Source organism: Cicer arietinum, chromosome 4, assembly GCF_000331145.2.
Source record: "Cicer arietinum cultivar CDC Frontier isolate Library 1 chromosome 4, Cicar.CDCFrontier_v2.0, whole genome shotgun sequence".
Lineage (NCBI taxonomy): Eukaryota > Viridiplantae > Streptophyta > Magnoliopsida > Fabales > Fabaceae > Cicer > Cicer arietinum.
This window is the reverse complement of record NC_021163.2, coordinates 11,297,027-11,317,578: the sequence shown is the minus strand read 5'-3', so window position 1 is coordinate 11,317,578 and position 20,552 is coordinate 11,297,027. Positions and strand designations below refer to the sequence as shown.

The following is a 20,552-nucleotide window of genomic DNA, read 5'->3' as shown; positions in this document are numbered from 1 at the left end:
ATTAAGTGTTTTATTTAAATTATGTATATTTCTTAAGAAAATTATTATACATACTAATTTATATGATAAAATAAATTTTATTTATAAAAATATTTTTATTCGTAGTAATTAAGTGAATTAATATACAATTAATATACAATTAATAATAATATATTAATAGAAAACATATCAATATTTTATTGATAGTTTGAAATAATAAATAATAGTATAGCACAAATAAATATTTCAAATACAACAAACAATAAATATGAGATGAATAAAGTTTAGCAAGAAAACGAGACGAAGAGAGTAGGGTTGAATCGAGTTCAACACACCCCAATTTGCATTGCATTTGGATTAGATAGTCATAGTGGTGTCTAGCCTCTATTCTTCTGTAGTGCTGATTTGAAAGATAACGTTATCCTTCACTATTAATTGACACTTTCCACCAATAACAAGATCCCAATAACGGGACAAAAGAAGAAAACATGTATGTCACTCCGTCTAAAACCACATGGTGAAAAACACAAGTGCATCATGTATTGATTAAAAAACTAATCGTATTATTTCATGACTAAGACCTTCAAATTTTATTTTGATAGATTACTTAAGAGGTGTATTTTATATATTTTAATTGATAAATTTAAATATTTATTTTATATATTTAACAACATTTAAAAATGAAAGAAGAAACACTATTATATATATATCCATAGTCGGTTGTACACGTCTAAATATCTAAAATAAATTTTAAGAAAATATATTCATTAAAGAGCATTGAAGAGAAGCGGTCTTTTTAATACTAATTATAACACTTTGAACTAAGTTTCATTTTAATTTTTGAGAAAGAATTGTGAGATCCAGTTTAATTTTTTAAAAAAATATAAGTAACTTTTAATTTTTGTTAATTTTTAAGAAAATTAAACCGTAACAACTTAATATTTACTTTCTTTAAAATTTGTTTGATTGATAAAATAAAAATGGAGAAAAAAAGTAAAAAATCATAAAATAAATCATGTAAAAAATAAAATATTTGAGAACTTTTCAACGTTGATGCAATATTTAAATCTTTTCACAAAATTTTATTTCGCTTGAGGATGTATTAAAATAGTTAATGAATAGCTTCTTGCATATCTTTTATTTTGAAGGTTGTCTTCATTTGGTAATATATATATATTAAGCAAATGAATCTATAATTCTCTATTTTAAATATAACAAGCGTATTTCTTTTTTAAGAACCCATAGCAACCACAATATTTTTATATTTGGTTTGCATATTTAGGTGGATTCTCCGTTGACATATATTTTGTTTCAAATTTTTTTAATGTTTGTATTTAATAAACTTTCAATCTCTCATACCCAACAACTAAAAAAGTCACTAAATAAATTATATTAATAATTTTATATTATTATATTTTAATACATTCATTTATTTAGTACAATTAATTAAATGAAGTATACAAAATGTGAAAAGAAATGGCTTCAATATCAATAACCACTTGTCTCACACATCAATATTTCCTCTATAGTGATAGTGTTTATTTAATTTGGTGCTGGGTAAAACACTCACTATTGTAGATGCTTTTATAGCTTAAAATGTGGTGCATTGGCAAAAATGGAGGTGCGAATATTGTTTGTTTCTTTTATCAAAACTCAAAAGCCCTCTATTTACCTAGACTGACGAGCCCAAAAGAAAACAACCTAAAGCCTAGCACTAATGGCCCAAATCTAAAAGCCCAAATGGCTGCAAGTAAAGCGTGATTGTCCTATTTATTCCTCTGTAAAACCCTTTCGTCTTTCGCGATGGACTCTCAGATGCTTTAATTTGACTCTTTTTTTTTTCTTCACGAATTTTAGAACACCTTAGGTGAATCATAATGCATGCAATCCTACGATCAAAGCAGGTTTTAGTATTCTTGCATTATCGACGGAAATGAAACGACACCACGATTTAGGGTTTTCAATAAGTGCATGATTTTAATTTTATTGCTAAATTTGTTTAGTTTTTACATTTCTTTCTTTATGTTCACAGTGGCTACTATGTGCAGAGACAACAGCTTGACGGTAAAAATACCAATGACCTTGTAAATCTATGAGATGGTAAAATCTCTGATTTTTTTGGTATTTATCATTGACCTTTTTTTCTTTCTATATGATTTATTTTATTTATCTATGTTCAACAAGTGTTGTTATTTATTTGTCAAAGGAAAATAGTAGGTTTATATTAGTCGCATTAATTTTTACTCCTTGAATGTAGCATGTTGTCTTCTATGATGCCCAATGATGTAAAAGTAGACTATTGATCGGCTTCATGGTTTTGTTCATAACTGGATTTGCACCATTCTTTCTCTCTCTCTCTCTCTATGTGTGTGTGTGTGTGTGTGTATGTATGTATATAGCTTTGGCTCTCTCTTTCTTTCTGTCTATCTATGGTGCAAGAAGTTTGTGAATGAAGCCATTGAAAATGCCGTAAATGATTTTTATTAGCTATGAGATCTGAGGGCTTCGTGTTATTTATTTATTTATTTCATGTCTATATCTTGATATTCATTGCTATTGCAAAAGGGGTTTTTGTTATGCTTAAGAAATACATACTGCTTAACAAAAATATGGTGTCATTGCATGAGGTTTTTTTGCTATGCTTTAGAAATCCATACTGTAAAATAATAGTATGATGTCGCAGAAGCTCAAAATATCTAGTTTTATTGGCCCAGAGATAGACCTGAAGTATAATAACTTGTGTTGGTTATCTGCAATTTTTCTTTTACCAGCAGCCTCTGTCCGAGTTTTTCTCCAAGTTTTATTTTGCCATTTGCTTATTTTTACTTGTCATAGAGTTACTTTCAATGCTGACTCCAGAATGAATGTGTGAAAGTTCTCTTTTAAAGCTGACTTATCATGTTAATGTTAATGTAAGTAATGACTACATAACGAGTAGTTTGTAATTTTATAATCTTTATTAATTATTAGTATTTGATTTTCCAATGTATTACCCTTCTATTTCCTTTATCTCAGTGCTGTCTAATAGCAGCTAGAGTAACTCTACAGCACTATAGCATATCGGGCTTTAAAATGGTGATCAGCTATCTTAAACTTTTGAGCAATTCTTCAAGTTGTATATTACTACTTCTAATTTCTTGTGGATTTTCTTTGTAATTGGTGACTGCATATTTTGCTTTTACTCTATTCCATATTGCCTCTTCTGGATATGCCCAATGATGACTGCTTGTTGTGATATTGTACTCTGAATATCATTCACAGTCTTTCCATCCATTCTGCCTTTCTTCACACTGCCATCACTAAGTTTCTTCTTATTCTTCTTCTTCATCATTGCTGTCACTATCACCTTCATCATCATCATCATCATCATTATTATTATTATTATTATTATTAATTAATTCTTAGTGACAGTGGGTTGAGATGGCGGAGGTTGCGGGCATTTGTGATGTGTGCACTGCCTTCATGGATGCTGAGAGGCTTTTATGGATGTTGAAAAAGTACAAACATATCAATATCTGAGGGCTGAGGTGCTATCTTCAGTTATACTCTAGATATCATATTACTTTTGGTTGTATTTTGGCATTTGTGTTTTATTAACTACTTGGTTTTTAAATATATAATAGTTGTCAGCATCAAATTTTTCCTTCTTTCTCTTTTATCTCAAACTACTGATTAGTTCCTTAAGTTGTTTATTCCTACTTTTCAATTTTCATTTCTTGTAGATTTGCTGCAATACAATCAAAGACAATCAATTTTGCTTGTTCAATTGCCTTGGGATAAATTTGCATATAATTCCTTTTGGATATGCCCGATGACGAATTTTCACTACTAGATATACTCCACTAAATAATCAATCAAAGCTTTTCCATCCATTGTGCCTTTCTCCCATCTGTCATCACTAACTATGCTGCTGTTGTTGTTGTTGTACTACTACTATTTCTTCTTCTTCTTCTTCAACATCATTGTTGTCATTTACTACTACTGACAGTGGGTGGAGATGATAGAGGTTGTGTGCTTGTTAATTATGTGCACTACCATGATGGATGGCGGGAGGCTTTTATGCATGTTGAAAAAGTACTAATCTACTGTTATCTGAGGGCACAGTTGCTATCTTGTATTTGAATAACTGTCAGTGATTTCTTTGTGATATTTCTTTGATACGATAATTTCATGAATCATGACAATCATCATTCCTGTTTTTTTGTGCTAGTATTGTATTGTCTTGTTAATTCTAGTTTTGCATGTATTTGCCGCCCATGTTGGAGAGAATGATTGTGATAAGTTTATGTAAACTCCAAATTTTCAAGTTTTGTTTAAGTGTGTTTATAATTAGAGCCACAGGTAGTAATGTTTGAAGTTGGACAGTGTATATTATTTAAGTTTCCCCTTGTTTTCTCTTTTGGTGTCTTTTTTTTTTTTATTACCGCATAACATTGAATTTCTTCTGTTTCTAAACTTTTACCTTTCCTCTCCTAATCTCCTTTTCTACATATGGCAATAATTCTCCATGACTTTTGCAAATAAATTCAAGACTGCAATTGAGTGCTTCAATTTTAGAATCCTTCTAAAGGTCAAAAGGTCAAGAATGCTGTCTTGTTGGGGAACTAAATATAGGGAATAGGTGGTTATTGGTGGTTGTGTAGGAGACAATGTTAGATGGGTCCCACCATTAAGACCTGTATTTGAAATGTAACTAACCAACTGGCTATTGAAATGTATATGGGATAGTCAACAAAGTCTTACTCTTGCATGGAGTGACTATTGAAATGTATATGGTAGAATATTTTGTATGTATTTTTACTATTGGGCAATGTTAAAATTTATCCTATATTGTACTTTAAAAAGGTAAGTAAATATATGGTTAAGCATCCCATCAACGGAAATTTGACTATAACAAGTGTTTTGCAGAATTTTATTTTTTTAGTAATTTTTTTTGTAATTAGCTCACATAATTGTGAGTTATTGAATTTGAACCTGGGACAAACACTTCTAATTTTGAACTTGGGACAAACACTTGTAATTTTATGTATGAGATAGTTTGAGTTTTAAGACTTTTATTATTTTAGCGTAATAATTAGGAACACTGTTGCAGAATCCTGTGTTACAAAGGACTCAAATTTTAATTGCATATTTTAAGGATACAGATTCTCTTTTAAAAAAACTAATAACAAAAATGAAATACGTTAAAAAATAAAATAAAAACGATGACGAATATGAGTCTTAGAAAAAATCCAATAGCTTAAAACAAAATTTGGATATCTGCAATTTTAATTTATGTCACATCTGTCAATAGAAAGAATAGGGACAAAATGTATATGTAAGGGTCCAAACCTTCTTATTGGTTGATTCGACTCTAAGGCAGTGTCATTCTCCAAGAGAAATATTCATTGCACTTTCAAATTTTGGAAGAATAAAATATATCGTTCAAGCCTTCCAAATGTCGTCTTAATTGTTTTTTTCTACAAATTTAAAAGGAAGTACATAATGTATATAAATGTTGGTACAGTTATGAAAGATCATCTTTATTAAATACGTATTTTTCATAAACACCATTCAAATGATTAAGAATTGTGGGAACATTTGTCTTGTTCGTATTTTTTGTAAGGACAATTCAAATGATTAAAAACTGTGGGAACATTTGTCATGTTCACGCACTGATTTAAATCCACAAAATATAAAATTTTATTTTTAGCGACATAACAATTGAATGTAAAAATAATGCACTAATAGTCCAATTTTAATTATTCAACATGTTACATCTTATTGTATAAATTTTTAATCAACAATAATTATTTAATTATTTGATGTCGGAACGAATTATAATTAGACAACAAATTTTTAATCAACAATAATTACATAACTATTTGATGTCATGACGAATTGTAATTAAAAGACAATATAAAATAATTGTATATTAACGGTATATTTATTATCTTTACTCTAATTACAATTATTATATCGAAGAATATATTTTTGTTTTCAATTTATATTCAAGAACTCTATCACATTTATTAAAATAAAATTATAAAAAATATTATGTCACATTCTAGACATATATAATAAATTGTTAAATATATCCAAACAAATATTTTAGCTACTTCATAATTAAAGTCACTACAAAAAATATAAACATGTAAAGTTTATTATATCTACCACAAATATATATATATATATATATATATATATATATATATATGTGTGTGTGTGTGTGTGTGTAAATAAAGAGAAAGAAATGAAAAATATAAAAAACCAACCGAGGAGACAAGAAAGAATAGTAAGAAACAAATGAAATTAAATGGCAACCATAGGATGAAACCAAATCCCAAAAATAAATAAGGCCCGTAAAAAAAAAGAAAATTCCATTGATGCAAATTAATGTCAAAAAGGAATAATTGAAGAAAGTTGTTGTGTTATGAATATTTATGAATGTTCATTTTTTTTAAACTTTCGTATTTCATAGTTGGATTATAACTTTTATGATTAAAGGGTATTTATATTTTGGTAGTGTTCTTTAATTTTATATATTAATTGCATATTATATTAAACTCTTAATGTTCTTGTAAGTTATATGACTTGTGAACTATAAATAGAAGTCATGTATCATTGTAAAATTTACCACTCGAAGAACACAATACAAATATTATATTGTTCTCTTTTCTATCATCTTCTATATCTTACTCTCATTTTAGTTAATTTTATAACATGTTATCATTTATAAGCATGATTAGATACCACACGAGTGATGACATAATCATCTTGGAAGTTCTATTCCAATAATATTTCTTCTTAATATTATCTACTTCTTCTCATTATTATATTCTTTCATAAAAGTTTTATTCATCTTATTTCATATCAATCTTTTGTTTTTACATATAAATTTTATAGATAAATGTTATCTTATATACTTGTCATATTTTTCATTATTTATTATTATTAAATTATTGTGGAATTTAACATTAAAAGCATTTCGATAGATTGTTCAAATAATGATTTTTCGTGACCATTGTTTATAAAGATCATATGCAATATAATTGCTGAAGAACTAAAAAAATCATATTTGAATGATTGCTTAAAGAATGAATTATTCTTGATAATTGTTGATGGAGACCATTGTGATATAGTTAACTAATATTCAAGCATCCCTATGATTGCTCAAAATACCTTTCATTGGCCATCGTTTGAATTTTGATATAGTTTTTGAAGAACTAATAATTTAATATTAGATATCTTTATAAGATTACAAAATATGTGATTTTCAATAGTAATCGTTTATAAAGATTTGTGATTAAATTCATGAAGAACTACACGTTAAGACCATGATTAAAATATGTAAGATATATTTGATCTTAGTATTAAGTTAAAAGAAATGAAATAAAAGAAAATGCATATATTTTTATGTCACTCAAATATTTTTCAGAAATAGTAAAATTGAAAAAAAAAATTCAAGAATATTTGAGAGATTGATTGTAAATTATCATTAAATAAAAGAAAAAACATTGGTGTGCTAGAGATTACCACTGATGTGATATTGATGAATTATAAGTGAAAGTGATAAAGTTATTTATGACATATAAGTGATAATATATGTTGCTAAATGACTTTTGTAAAAATTTGTACATATATATGTGTATTTTCATTTTTTGCAATTTCTAAAGAAGATAAAAAAATTATTATATGGTTTATAAATGTCATATGAATTATATATATGTGTATTTTATTTTTTAATTTAATTTATAGTTATTTAAATAATATATGTCATGTGATTTATAGAGTTTTATTTTTCGAATAAAATTATGTTTCTATATTTATATAAATGATAATCTTTGATATATAAGACGATAGTGTAAAAGAGAAATTAAATCTTAAAAATACGTATTAATTTATTTCATTTGGTTGCAAAATTTTACAAATTATGTCTGTTCATTATTGATTTGAATGAGTTTGAACAATCGAAATATGTATATTATTGGTAGATCAAAAATTGACAAATCATATTAAAGTTTATTGTTAGCAAAATCGATTGGACCATTCCGGATCTATTATGATGTAAAAAATATAATTTTTTATTTATGTCAACATGTACGAATTATTTTTTTGCGTTATTAGTTTCCAAATGAAGTTCATAATTTGAGGGAATGAATCTCTCATATTTCCAAAATATAAGTGGTTGTATTTGTGAATCAATACACCGATCATGTGGATCAACACACCAATCATAAATTAAATGGTATTGTGTATGTTTGTTGTTAACTGACAACCATAATATTGTGAAATTTTTGTGTCAACTAATTTGACTAAGAGTAAACTTTCATAAATATCTTGAAAGAATTTGAAAAGTAGTAAATGCATTGAATTTGATATTGAACATCTTATAACATATGTTCATACACAAAAATGAACTTGAATATCAATTATTTAGATGTCTAAAGTTAATTATGTGATTAATACTTATGAAATCATAACTTCTAAATTCTACTATGAGAACATGCAATCATATATGTTAAGATATTAATTTGCATCAAGCCAACAAGTACTCTAGTGATAAGTGTCAAATTTACATAGTTTTCAATGTATATTTCATAACACTTACTAATTTGAATTCATTAAAAACATATGATTTTCCCTAAGTTATTGCATATTTTTAGTAACTAAGATTTGAGATATAAGAAATGGTGATATGTTATCTTTTCTTATTTTTCTAGGTAAAACGGGAGTAAGCAATTAAAGAAAAGAGCAATTAAGATCATTAGAGCCAAAATTTGATTAAATAGGACAAATAAAGTTCGTTGAGCAACCAATCTTTTGGCCAAGCAAAGTCAAAGTAATGATTTTACTAAATTTTACAAAATTAATCTTGCTAAGCAAATAGTAATCTACCTGAGCAAATAATAATCTACATAGTAATTTTAATTTCTTAATTTTACGAATTAATAAGATTGAACGTTACATAATAAAACACACTGATGTGAAAATTTTTAATATGAATTAATATTTATCAATATTTATTAATTTATTATTATTGATATCGCGTCAGATTATATTTAAATATATATAAAAAAATATTAATATTAACTCGGACTCTTATGCTAGTTATTTTAAAAACTAAAGATAAATACAATAACCAATGTTTCCAACATGGATATATATGTCAATTTATTAAAAGAATCATTCTGGCCATTTTCTTTTCTAGAAACTAGAAAAAACAGCATACCGCAACACAATACCATAAAAAATCAAAATAAGAATAATAACAAATTTTCCCCAAAAACGAAATAAAAAATAACGATTAGAGACCCGGTCCTTGTTAAATATTAAAATGAGACTCAGTCCTTTCTCTTTCTCACGCGCCAACATAGACTCGGTTGTATTGTATCCGCCACGTTAGCTAACCGAATACTATTACTCTTTTTTAATGACAATAATCGGCACATAATATCCGTGGGACATTTTTTAATTATTTAAATATTTTTAACAATTTATTTATCTTTAATTAAAAAATCATTTCTTAAATTTAAAAATAAATGTTTTATCAAGTTAATAAAAAAACTAAGTAGTCTTCATTTTCAATCTGAATTTTCATTCTTGACAATTAAAATCACTTACACAAATCAATTCCAAAAATTTCAACCATTAACCTATAATTTCATCAATCAAGAGAAGGAAGACAAATGAAGGGAATATGAGGAAGAAATGGAAGACATTTACAAAGATTAAAGGTGAGAAATAAATCTGTAGAACTAATATTTATTTCTATCATCTTCATTCACTCCTTAATTTTTATATTTATTTATATTTAATTTGTAATTTATTTATTCTACATAAGATGAATCGATTTCAATGTTATTATTGTTTAGAAGGATGAGTTTTGTTCAAATATTATAATTTTTGAGTTATAAGTTTGATTTTAAATACGAAGTTGACGAGGAACTTTGAATGAAGAAGAAGAACAATATAAACAAAGACATAATAATATTGTGTTTTCTTAATTATTTTCAATTTATATTTTATTATTTTAAAATAATATTAATTATTTTAAATCCAAATAAATTAAAATAATCATAAATGTTATCTTAAAATTAAAAGACATTCATATAAAAATACATTTTAGCCAATAATTTAATAATAAAAAATATTTAATTGAGAAACACTATAAACATAATTACACATCCGTCCATTCAAATATCACTATTAAACTACATTATTATACTACATTATTATGTTACTTCATTTGTCTTATAATTATTTCGTCATTTTACATACATTCAGAAAGTGTATAAATAAAAGATAAATAATAATATATTTATTAAATTACCTTTATCAATCAATGTTGTATTAAATAATAAAGAATGTATAGATAAAATCAAAAGACATATTTAGTTGAATTGACAAGTACGTTATAGGAAGATTATTTACTTCTCCGATTAAATCAATGCAGTTTAATTCGTGATTACACGAAACACTCATTACTATCATTATACAAATATGTAAGAAAGCATTCGAGATTATATAGATAAAAATTTGATATTTTTCCTCCATTATATTATTCGTGAAATAAATGATTGTGCAGATTTATTTATGAAAATAGAAACTATCACTATGAATTCCTTAAATGTGGTTGATGAACCTCTTTATAATTGATTTTTAACTCTTTTAACCGATGTTATGAATGTATTTTTTTTAAAGCTCAAATAATCTAGTTATTTTTCTTTTGCTTTTGTTCTTTTTTTCTCATGAAAAAAAGATACATTTTTAGTAAGAAGTAAAAATAAAAAAAGACATAACTAAACATGAAAATATGATGTGCAAAATTTATGAAGATAAATAATTTAGGGTTTTTGTTGGTCGTTTTTAAAATACACCACATCATGACATTCCACCACGTGTTGCTTTTGATAGTTTCATAACTTCTGCCACACATGCCAATAGTTTTAAGTTTTGATAGTTTCATAACTTCTACCACAGATGCCAATAGTTTTAATTATATGTTTGAATTAATGTACGCAAATGTATTTTGTTCAGTTTTAAATTTAAATAAAAAAAAATAAAATTCATAGATCGAAATGTAAGCAACTTTCAATAAATTTTATTTTATTAAATATATTTATTTTTATAATACATTTCATTTGATATAAATTTTTTATTTTTATTTTCAATGTTATAATTAATGTATTTATGTTTACAAGACAAGAAGGAGTAATTTATAAAAAAGCTTTGTTCTATAAATGTACTTTTACTTATTTTAAGTTTGGTCAAATGGAATTTATGTTTTAATATTTTTTTATAAGATTTGTTTTATAAAATAATTTTATTTGGATTATATAATTAAATATATTTTTAAATGTAAATTTACTAAAAATATATATATTTTTTAAAGTTGTTTTTGTAGCTGTAATGAGCACTAGATGATAAATTGCGAACAAATCATGCAAATGAAAAATGAAAAACGCAAAAGCATCGTAAGTAAATATGACAATACAACCTGCATTTTGACAAAAATTACTCTAATTTGATTAAATACAAATTTTTTATGAAATTAAAACTCAAGAACATAGATGAATTTGACAGTGTTGATATTCATTTTGGACCCAAACCCGTTCTACTAATAATATTATTTTTATTTTTAAATTTTATATACACATGCACATATACATATTTAATATATTTAATATTTTTATTCTATAAAAAATATAATTTTAATATTTTTTATTTTATTACTGTATAATATTAATTATTTTATTATATTAATTATAATAAATATAATTTTTAAATTTATTATTTTATATTTATGGTTTTATATATATAAATAGATATGGACGAAAAATTCGAGTCCCATCACATGCAGAGTTAGATATTTAAATTTCACCTCTATAAGAAATAAGAACAGTTACAAATTTTTTCCCACTCTCAAGACAAAATTAAATTCACCAATATAATTTTTGTATAGCTGAAACAAAAAATAAAAATACGTTTACGGTTTATTAATCTTCTCGAGGTGTTGTGTTACTAGGGAACAACTGAATAGTCTTTGTCCCAAAATAAACAAAACGAACGGTTCGGATATAATCCGTATTTTCATATCGAGATCTACGCCGCTAAACTCAGAATCTTGGTTCTTTACACCGTGTCTCAAACGTGTTTGGTACGTGTCATAATACTCGCTCAATCTTAATTTTTTCTTTAATTACCCAAAGATTAAAAGTTAAAACTATTCATTACTCCTAATTAAGGAAAAGAATTTTCCATTTTTTTTAGTTTTTTTGTTTGTTTTAGCGTATTTAGCTTTTTTCCTTATTTTCCAACCACCATAAAACACGGTCCAATTGTCCCTAATATATACCCTCACCTTCCTACTCAGGTTCCATGCCTCACTTCTTCCCGCATCTCTCTCTTCCTCTATTTCTCTCTCTCACTACCTTTGTCACTTTCTCTCTCATCGTTTAAAAGTTTCTCACTTTTGTTCTATATTCTCAATTCGTTGTTTTTTGGTTTTGTTTCTCGGGTACAATTCATTTTCGGGTATCATTAGGTCAAATATTTCATCAAATTGGAAGGGATTCAATTATAGATTCTTGGGGGAAATTTTGATTTTTGATTTCTGGGTTTTCAATTTGAAGACAAAAAATTGATTGTGTTTCAGGGTTTTTTTTTTGGTCAAAATTAAACTTTGAAAATTCAACATTTTGAAATCTGGGTTTTGTAATTGAGGATAAAAAGTTTAGAAATTTGAGAGAATTTTTGGGTTTTAATTGATCTTTGGCAACTGGGTTGTTGAGAATGCCAGCGACGGACTATCAAGGATCGCCTCCTTCATCGTTATCCCATTTTGGCCGTTCAATTCTAAGCTTTCGTCGTGAACAAGTTCACTCAATGGAAGGGTCAACCTTAGAGGTTGAGCTTGATTGTTTTCAACAACATGTGACTGATCGGTTTCTTGATATATCTTCTGTTGTTCAAGATGATTTGCTTTCACTCAAATGGGTTGGTAAGCTTCTTGATTGTTTCCTCATTTGTCAAGAAGAATTCAAAGCCATTCTTCACACACACAAAGGTCAGGTTTTGAAACCCCCTTTGGATCGAATGGTTTCTGAATATTTTGAACGAAGTGTTAAGGCTTTGGATGTTTGTAATGCCATTCGTGACGGTATCGAACAGATTCGTCTATGGCAGAAGCTTTTAGAGATTGTGCTTTGTGCATTGGGGAATCAAAGGAGTATTATTAGTGAAGGTCAATTTCGTAGAGCTAAGAAAGCTCTTATTGATTTGTCAATTAGTATGCTTGATGATAATAAGGATTCTTCCAATGCTAATATTGCACATCGAAATCGATCTTTTGGTAGGAACAATGCTGGTAGAGATAGAGATCAAAATCATCATCATAACAACTATCATCATCGGTCTTTGGGGCATTTTAGGTCACTTTCATGGAGTGTTTCTCGTACTTGGTCAGCTGCTAGACAGCTCCAAGCAATTGGGAACAACATTTGTCCACCAAGAGCTAATGATCTTGTTGCAACTAATGGTCTTGCAATGCCAATTTACATCATGAATTCGATCTTGTTGTTTGTTATGTGGGCTCTTGTGGCTGCCATTCCTTGCCAAGACCGCGGGTTGCACGCTCATTTCACCATTCCAAGGAGTTTCACTTGGGCTATTCCATTGCTCTCTCTTCATGAGAGGATTACTGAGGAGTCCAAGAAGCGTGACAGGAAGAATACCTGCGGCTTGCTTAGAGAGATTCAACAGATTGAGAAATGTGCTAGAGTGATGAGCGAATTGGTTGATTCTGTTCAATTTCCAATTACGGAGGAGAAGGAAGGGGAAGTTAGAGAAAGAGTTCACGAGGTTTCACAAGTTTGTGATGCTTTGAAAGATGGACTTGACCCTTTGGAGCGCCAAGTGAGGGAAGTTTTCCATAGAATCGTGCGCAGTCGAACCGAAGGGCTTGACTCTCTTGGCAGGCCAAGCAATGCTGAGTAACTTGTGATGGAATTGAAATTATAACTTGTGATAACATATAGCTTGATTTTGTTTTCATAGAACTAGAAGACTACAAAAGTATCAAGGGATTGTACATGGAGATTGTTGGTTTGAATTTAGGGGGGAGAATTCTTGTACTTCAAAACCTTGTGAAATGTATAGAGTTTAGGGGTTAATATTTTTGAATTGGATCCTTGTGGTCTATGCTGTTTGCTTTTTGTTTTATGATGTTGCTTTGTATAATCAATCTTCTCTATATATAACTTGCTATTGTAGCTGATTTTGTTTATGAATATCTATTAGATAAATCTCTTCTTTGTTCATATACTTATAAGTATTTCTCATTTTTTTTCCATTATCATTCCTTCATTAAAATTGTGGTTCCAGCACTACAATCTGTGTTTAGAAAATATGCTTTTGACAAATATTCTGTTCTAGCAGTTGGTCTTAAAATGCAATTGATGTAATCAAATCTTAAAGGATCACAGGGAATAACGTTCTAATGTTGTACAGAGAATCATGCATTTGACATAGTCATGCTATATTGGATCATGATTTGACGACTCAAGTTCCATGTTTGGTATATTGAATCCAAAATACAAAGTTGAAACCGTCCAATCTTAATCTAATGTGAACCCTCAAATCTAGGAACTGGGAATGTTATAGATGATTCTTGGATGCAGTCAAGCAGAATGAGTGAGATTGAATTTCAAGTCAAGCCATTGGATTAGGTGGACTTTGACTTGGCTTTTAGTAATTCAGAATTTAATCTCTTGGCAATAATGTAACACTGCTTGTTTCTAGTCAAGATAAAATTTGTTGACTAATATCAGCTTATTTTTTTATGACTTCTTCTAAAAGCCATTTTTTAGGAAATCAGATTCCTTCTATCCCTTAACTGTGTGATCGTTCTATCGATTTCCAATTGCATAAATTTCAAATAAATTTTGATTTTATTAGAAACCTTAAATTAACCAAACTTAATATCTGAACCCTTCCACTGCTGTAATGCTTTGTGGATACATATAAAATGTGCTTTTTTACTATTTTATTTAACATTAAAATTTCAATCACACATTCATATGTACTCAACTCTATGATTAAAAATAATTTAAGTTTACTTTTAAGAATTGGAAAAATATTCAAGTAAGTATATGTGGATAGTGTCTTAATGTTAACTTATGTAAGTATCTCTTTATCTATCTGTATGCACATGCTGTGTCTACTGCAACTTGTGTGTGCAGGTAGGTTTTGAAGAATAAATGATTTTTGCTTCCCTAGCAAACTATTGTCTTTCCAGCTCAACACATGGAGAAATTTAAAGAAGGTAACTGTATGCTATTCATCATCTAGAATCTTAAATAAAATAATAAATTTTGGGAAAATAAAATATTAATTTTGGTACCGAGAAATTTCGAATTCAAATTTGTGTTAAACATAACAATTTAATTATTTATCAATTGAATTATATTTTGCAAATAAAAAATCTCAAATTTTAACTAATATTATAAGTAAATGTCAACTCTTTTTGAATTGTTTAATATTATCAAAAATAGATGTTTGAATATTTTAACATGAAATTAAATTTAAGTAAAAATTTTAAACAATTAATTATACTGGTTGAATTAATTAGCTGATTTTTTTAATCGTTAAATAATTTATTTTTGGTTATAGTGACAGGACTAAGATGGAGTAGCATAGTGCCAAGTGCCAACCATAGAGTTTGTTTTGCATGTAGTGGTTAAGACTAGGTCCACTCAAGCTTGGAAGTTGCTTGATGAAACAATCACTTAAAAACCCATTATTTAAGTACCATAGTGGTCCAAAACAATTTTTTATTGACAATTTTTCTTTTTTTATTGATAAAACAATTGAAGCTAGATTAATTTTTTTTACAATAATTCAGGCTAGCAATTAAATCGAGGATTCGTTATTTAGTGAGAATATTTATTTTAGTTTTATCTCTGTGAAGGATATATTTCAAACAAGTAATAAAAGATCGATTTATTTTCATTAAAATATTAATAATATTAATTATTCTTATTGATCGTTAATTTTTCTTCAACTAAATTAATTTTGTTTGATATCAGATCATTGCTGCTATGCATAAAAAGCTTTTTTTTTTTCTTTAAAGAGTTGGTAAAAAAATTTAAGTGAACATTTGATAATTAATTTTAAAAATAAATTGATTTTCATGAAATATTGTTTTAACCTTTGAGTCAAATTGATTCAAACTAAACATCTAGATTTTTTTGTAAAATAATTTCAGATGGATTGAAATCAATTTATTCACTCTATACCATAAATTCTAATACACAAATCATTAAGTCACATTTAACAAATGCTCACTCAAACAAACACCCACATGCTTACTTATGCATTTGTTTAGCCAAATAGATAGTGGCACTTCTTTCCTCAAGTTTCTTTTTAGTCATGATCCTCATGAAAAGCGAACCAATCACTTATATTTTTAATCTTGGTTTCAACCTTTTTTAAAAGAAAATCTCAAATCAAAATCAGGTATCTGCAAAGTTTATATTTTCAATTATGCTTCTCTCAATTAAATTTTAAAAATTAATAAATTATTCAAAAGCTAATGTAAATCGTTTTCTAGTAGATTTTTTTTTTGTAACAATTTTTTCTGTTAGAGTTCTGAGAGATGGTCAAATATTTACTCTATGTTTTCTAATCTACTTTCAAACTATAAAATTTCTGCTGCTCATTTAAATTTGTATTGCAAATGCCACGTGACATAACTAAGATGCTTCTAGAATTTGTAATAAATCTCATAGCTAAGGGCATTGAACTAATATATCTAGAAAACTTTAATGTATTCTCCCAAATAAATAAAAAACAAAACAAAACATCTAATTTGAATCAACTTAAAAAAATCAACTCTTTTTAACTCTAATATAATGCATTACAAGAAAGATAATTGAAACAAGCAAAGTTGATCCTCCAAGCATCAAAGGAGGACAAGGTTGCCATGGTTTTTTAGGACGTTTCTTCTTCACCTTAACCTTTTCCTCTTCAGTCTTATGATCTAAAACCTTTTCTTCTTTTTCTACACTTTGTTCTTGTTCTGATATCATGCTATTACTATTAGCACCCCCTTCTTCCTTCACTTCTTCTATTCCAACCCCACTCAAAACTCCTTTTGTTATTTCCGTTTTTGGCATCAATATTGTTAACACTCCTTCCTCTTCATTATACTTTGCTTTGATCTTATTCAATACCACCCCATTAGGAATTTTAAACTTCTTTCTAAACCCTTTTAATTTGAACTCTTTCTTGAATGGTATCATTTGCATTTCTTGCACCTCCTTTTCACCACTCACTGAAATCTTTGTACCATCTTTGTTAATATTTATTTTTATATTCTCTTTCTTATAACCTGCGTTTGTGTATCACATCAACATGGCATCATAAACATAGGAAAAACAAGAACAAAACAAAATATTGTATCTATCTATTCTAAGAAAAATCTTTCGTTTAATCACACATGTCATAATTTTGCACTATAAGAGTTTATGAAAACAATTTATCACATATTTATAAGTTATTTTTAATTTATTTTCATAAATATTTCAATATAGCGTATAAATATAATTTAACTTTATCTAAATTTTATTATAAAAATAATTTATATATAAATATTTATATGATAAAAAATTTATGCTATAAATATTTAATTAAATTGTTTATCTAATTAGTATCTAAGAGAGTAACATTATTCCAAAGAGTTGAGAGTATTCCAAAGAGTTGAGAGTTAAAGAAACCTTTAAGATGTGTGGTGAGGATGAAAGTTGCATCAGTTTCTTTAGATAAGAAAACAGGTCCTGCTCTATCTTTAGCAAAATGAAAATCAGAAATGGAAGTGGTGTCATCTATTGTTCTTGTGATTTTGAGTCCCAACTCAACCTCCATAACACTTGATCCTTAATATTTCATGAAAATAATGAAAGCATATGAAAAGGAAATGTTTCAAATTTTTGTGTTTCTTTAAACACACATTTTGTGAAAGTATTTTCTTTGGGAGTATACTAGTACAATTTTGTAGTCTTGAGAACACTACTGTGCAAGTAAAGCACATATTCATTCCTTCCAATTGAGGGTACTTAGTCTAAACAAAAAGAAATCACTAATTCAAATCACACTAATTGTTGTAATCATAATATTGTATCATATATATGGATGCACTTTTACTGGTGGATTTGTTTCATGCATCTGCAGGGTAGACTGACCCCCATTCGATTGGGCTTCTTTTCCCTATGTTTCCAAAACAATTATTTTTAGATCAGCCCATTAACTAATTAAAGACCCGACTTGTAAAACATTAAGGGTATCTTTAAGAGGAGTATTTTACAACGTTTTGGATAATTAAATATAAAAAATTTATACTTGAGATTTTTAAAATAACTTAATTTATGATTATATAACATTTTGATTACACTTTAATCATTCTTGAAAATATTTATAACTAACTTAATTTTAAAAAATACAAATCTTTCCAAATCTCCCCTTTGTCTAAAAAGGAAATTTTTGAGAACTAATTAAGTGTATATTTTAATATAGACTTAAAATATTTTAAAAATTAAAAAATAACATAATTTACTATCGCATAACATTTCAATCATTTTTTAAAATATTAATATTTTATAACTAACTTAGTTTAAAAAAGAAAAAACAAATTTTTTTCTCTTATATCTGAAAAGACCATACAAAAACGATAACTATATTTATATACTCATAATTTCTGTATACATATTTAACACTTTATTTTCTCTTTATGTCTCACTTTCTATCAAATTTATCTTATCATCCTCTCTATTTCTTTCTCTCTCAAAGTATATAGGAGAGTATAAGAGTTTCGGTAAAAAAAAATCCTATGGAAAATGCCCTTGATTTTGGATCTCAGCTACCTATAACAGTTGCATTATTGATGTGTTGTATTTAAACATCATGTGCCTATGCTTGACAAATTTATTTGTCGTGAATGTTACCTACAAACTAGGATACGACTTTTCTAAGTTGAATGAAATTTTATTGAATGAATAGATTCCATAAAATTTTATACTAACTGAATGAAATGTGAGCTAGTTGATTTTGAAGTCCACAAGGCATATTTGGTAGAAGCATTGCATGGGCACTAGATTAGATTAGATAGAAATGTGAAAGGTGTGCAAGTTCCCAACCCCACCTAATACGTGGGATTATATCCTAATCCTATCAATTAATGAGTGAGAGAGACCCTCAACCAAGAGTAACCTCCCTCTCACTCTATATATAGTGTAGGGGTTCCTCCATATTTAAGCTTCATGTTGCTTTCAACTTTTTATTAATATCCACATCCATCCCACACCTATAGGATGCTTATTGGTTGAACAACACCTTTCCAAATCTTTGGTGCACACACAAAACCTACATATACATATGGGTGTATAGGAATTAGGGGTATATGGTATATACATATAAAGGGGTGTATATACATACATATTGACTATTGGTAACAACTAGTTTGTGAATTTTTTTATTTGTCGGTAAACTCAATGTTGTCAAACTTAAGAGTTTAAATAAACTCATTTTATTTATGTGTTGAATCATAAATTCGTAAGAGTTTAATTTATATTAAATATAATTAAAAATAATATATACATAACATATATACTTATATGTCACCATTAATACATAATTTTAACTCAATTATAGAAAAAATATTAAATCACCATAATAAAAGTGTTATACTTGTAAATTTGTGTTAAATTAGACATTATGAAAGTTAAACAAGGTTTCATCTACGTTGTTTTAAAATAAATTAATAAAACTAATTCAATTAACCAATATAAAATAAAAAAGAAATCATAATTTTTTTAAAAAAAAAAGTAAAAGTGAATGTCTAGAAAAGGGGGTTGAGTTGTGACATTTTTTAAACTTTAGTTCCTACATTAATATTATCATCTCAAGTTGTCTTTGGAGTAAAGATGATTAGATGAAAATAATATGCTAATAGTATGAGTTTGAAATAAGTATGATAAGTGTGCTAATAATATGACTAAAACAAATATAAAGAGAGTGAAGCTTAAGAAGATTCACAAAAAAAAAATTATATTGTTTCATCTAATATAGGCTACTCCAGTCCTCACAACTTTGTGAGATTTTCACTAGTACTCAAAAACTTGTCCTCTGATCTGCACATTTCTAACAATGTATTTTGCACACACAAAACCTACATATACATATGGGTGTATAGGAATTAGGGGTATATGGTATATACATATAAAGGGGTGTATATACATACATATTGACTATTGGTAACAACTAGTTTGTGAATTTTTTTATTTGTCGGTAAACTCAATGTTGTCAAACTTAAGAGTTTAAATAAACTCATTTTATTTATGTGTTGAATCATAAATTCGTAAGAGTTTAATTTATATTAAATATAATTAAAAATAATATATACATAACATATATACTTATATGTCACCATTAATACATAATTTTAACTCAATTATAGAAAAAATATTAAATCACCATAATAAAAGTGTTATACTTGTAAATTTGTGTTAAATTAGACATTATGAAAGTTAAACAAGGTT

The 20,552-nt window shown here is 27.2% G+C and overlaps 2 protein-coding genes and 1 long non-coding RNA gene across 3 annotated transcripts; 2 read left to right on the top strand and 1 right to left on the bottom strand.

The window, feature by feature from the left end:
* Positions 1 to 1,644: 1,644 nt before the first annotated feature.
* Positions 1,645 to 4,375, top strand: LOC101494579 (uncharacterized). The gene is made up of 2 exons (XR_012162820.1): positions 1,645 to 3,506; positions 3,702 to 4,375. It is a non-coding gene; the product is annotated as an uncharacterized lncRNA (long non-coding RNA).
* Positions 4,376 to 12,313: 7,938 nt separating this feature from the next.
* LOC101494271 (protein BYPASS1-LIKE) lies at positions 12,314 to 14,245 on the top strand. The gene has a single exon (XM_004496411.4). The coding sequence runs from the start codon at positions 12,754 to 12,756 to the stop codon at positions 13,954 to 13,956; it is 1,203 nt and encodes a 400-aa protein (XP_004496468.1). The 5' UTR covers positions 12,314 to 12,753; the 3' UTR covers positions 13,957 to 14,245.
* Positions 14,246 to 16,770: 2,525 nt separating this feature from the next.
* LOC101493944 (18.1 kDa class I heat shock protein) lies at positions 16,771 to 18,147 on the bottom strand. Its single transcript, XM_004496410.4, has 2 exons — positions 17,736 to 18,147; positions 16,771 to 17,350 (listed from the first exon to the last, which is right to left on the bottom strand). The coding sequence occupies exons 1-2, from the start codon at positions 17,881 to 17,883 to the stop codon at positions 16,848 to 16,850; spliced, it is 651 nt and encodes a 216-aa protein (XP_004496467.1). The 5' UTR covers positions 17,884 to 18,147; the 3' UTR covers positions 16,771 to 16,847.
* Between the last annotated feature and the right edge of the window lie 2,405 nt (positions 18,148 to 20,552).